General features: G+C 46.8%; 1 protein-coding gene across 1 annotated transcript in view; it reads right to left on the minus strand.

Annotated features, from left to right (window-relative positions):
• HOXC10 (homeobox C10) overlaps positions 1–1,892 on the minus strand; it is a 4,049-nt gene extending 2,157 nt beyond the window's left edge. The window contains exon 1 of the mRNA XM_010188018.1: positions 1,076–1,892. Coding sequence (XP_010186320.1) covers positions 1,076–1,859 — 784 coding nt within the window. The 5' untranslated portion in view covers positions 1,860–1,892. The remainder of the gene's footprint in view (positions 1–1,075) is intronic.
• Positions 1,893–1,969: the final 77 nt, after the last annotated feature.

Consider the following 1,969-nt stretch of genomic DNA (forward strand, 5'->3'; position numbering starts at 1 on the left):
GTCCCCAGCCCCCCTCACCACGGCGGAGACTTGAACACCATTTCACCAGCAAATCCTTGCAAGCTTTCGCTTCGAATTTTCCAACCGACTTTTTGGGGCAATTCAACCCGTTCCTGCAACACCCAGCCCCACTCAATGACCTGCAAGAACGCACCTAAGCTCCAAACTGAGCACAAACCAACCCGAATATTCACATCCACAGACATTTGCAGCCATATGCAATCCCTACAGCGAAAATCAAATGTGCTCCATGAAAGCCTCTGTACAGACAATCCCAAACTTAAAACATCTGCTCCGCACACAGAAATATTTCTCTCTTTTTTTTTTTTTCTTGCCTTCGCAAACAAGACCTCAATTCGCCAGGAAAAAAAAAAAAAAAAGCCGATTTTCTTCCCCTCTCTGAGTCTCCCAACGAGCTTCCAAGCAAGGAAACGAGCCCCAGAGCACAACTCCAGCCTGAGATGTTTGCAACTGCAAATCCGACCCTACGCAGTTTTATTTTTTCACCCCACTTTCACACTGAGCAAAGCCAAAGACGACAATTTTCGCTTAGCACACGGAAATAAAGCGTTTGCATAGAAAGCGATATGCAAGGAGAAAAAAAAAATAAAATCAAGGTTCATCTACCTTAAAAAAAAAACCCATACCACAAAACCCCCCCTAAAACATCTCCCCCACAACAAACCAACCCCAAACCTCTGAGATTTCAGAGCAAAGCCACCCCATCTCATCACATTCTGCAGCGTTGAATGCAAGGACCAATTTTTTACACAAGTACATGCACAACAATTATTTTTTCCCCCCCCAATAAACAGTTCTCAAACAGCTCTCGGCTCCTTTTTCCCAGCTCTAATACATATATAAATATTAGAAAAAACCCACAACATTTCTAAGAAGAACTGCTTTTTTCCCCAAAAGACAGCAACAATGCAGAACATTATGGTGCCAATTTCTGGAGGAGAAGTTGGCAGGATAGAGAGCACATTACTGCACATTCGCATTCCTCTTGCTCTTATTAGCTCTGGATGGCTACTAATTGCTGAAATTAGCTACTGGTAATGAACGATTCCCTTACCTTTCGCTTCATTGTCAGAATTGTCAGTGCTGGTGTCAGTGTTTTTATTCAGGTCTTTCTCTGCATCCGAAGGGCTTATTTTGGGTGCTGGGGCGCTTTTTTCAGTTTTAATGTCGCTGGTGGCTGTGTTCTGAGGATTATCTGTTTTTGTGTTTTCGGGGAAACTCACTTTAGGCAGCGGGGGCGGCGGAGGAGGTGGAGGAGGTGGCGGTGCCGCTTCCAGATGCTCATTCCTTGGGTTCAGGCTCGCCCTGGCTTCAAAACTTGCCTCAAACTCATTGGGGTTGCTGCAGTTTGGCGTCTTCTCCATGGAGGGGTAACCTTGGCTGGCTCGGTAGTAGCTGGGCACGGGGACTTCATGGTCATTTAGGCAAGGCTCAGGCATTTGGTTGGGGTAGAGGGCTGTCTCTGGGGCGTTTTTCGCCCTTTTATCAGCGTTATACATACAGCAAACATTTTCTTCCTTGACACTGGTTGGGAAGGAGCAGGAGGGGAGCTGTCTTGCAACAGGTTGCTCGATCCTGTACGTATTTTTGGGGTCACACCAAGTGTCTAGCTGCGAAAGGTAAGATGGATAGGTGCTGAGAGACAAGGTAGCGCTATTCACCTCGTCCCTTTTGGGGAGAGACGGGATAATTCCACAATTCCTCATGACTCCGCAGCTGAAATCGCTCCCAGGCTGCATGTACATCCCTTGGCTGGAGGAATAATTCTCCCCTCTACAGGCACCGGCCAACGAGTCCATCAAAAACGAGTTGGAAGTCACATTGTTGGGACATGACATTTTCAGAGAGGGTTTTTAAGGAGGAATACTCCAGCCAGGGGCTGACATCTTTTTTTTAGGGGCGAAAAAATATCAAGCACCATAATTATCCACGCATCGCGCTCCCCCCC

Source organism: Mesitornis unicolor, unplaced genomic scaffold (genome assembly GCF_000695765.1).
Source record: "Mesitornis unicolor isolate BGI_N332 unplaced genomic scaffold, ASM69576v1 scaffold42037, whole genome shotgun sequence".
NCBI lineage: Eukaryota > Metazoa > Chordata > Aves > Mesitornithiformes > Mesitornithidae > Mesitornis > Mesitornis unicolor.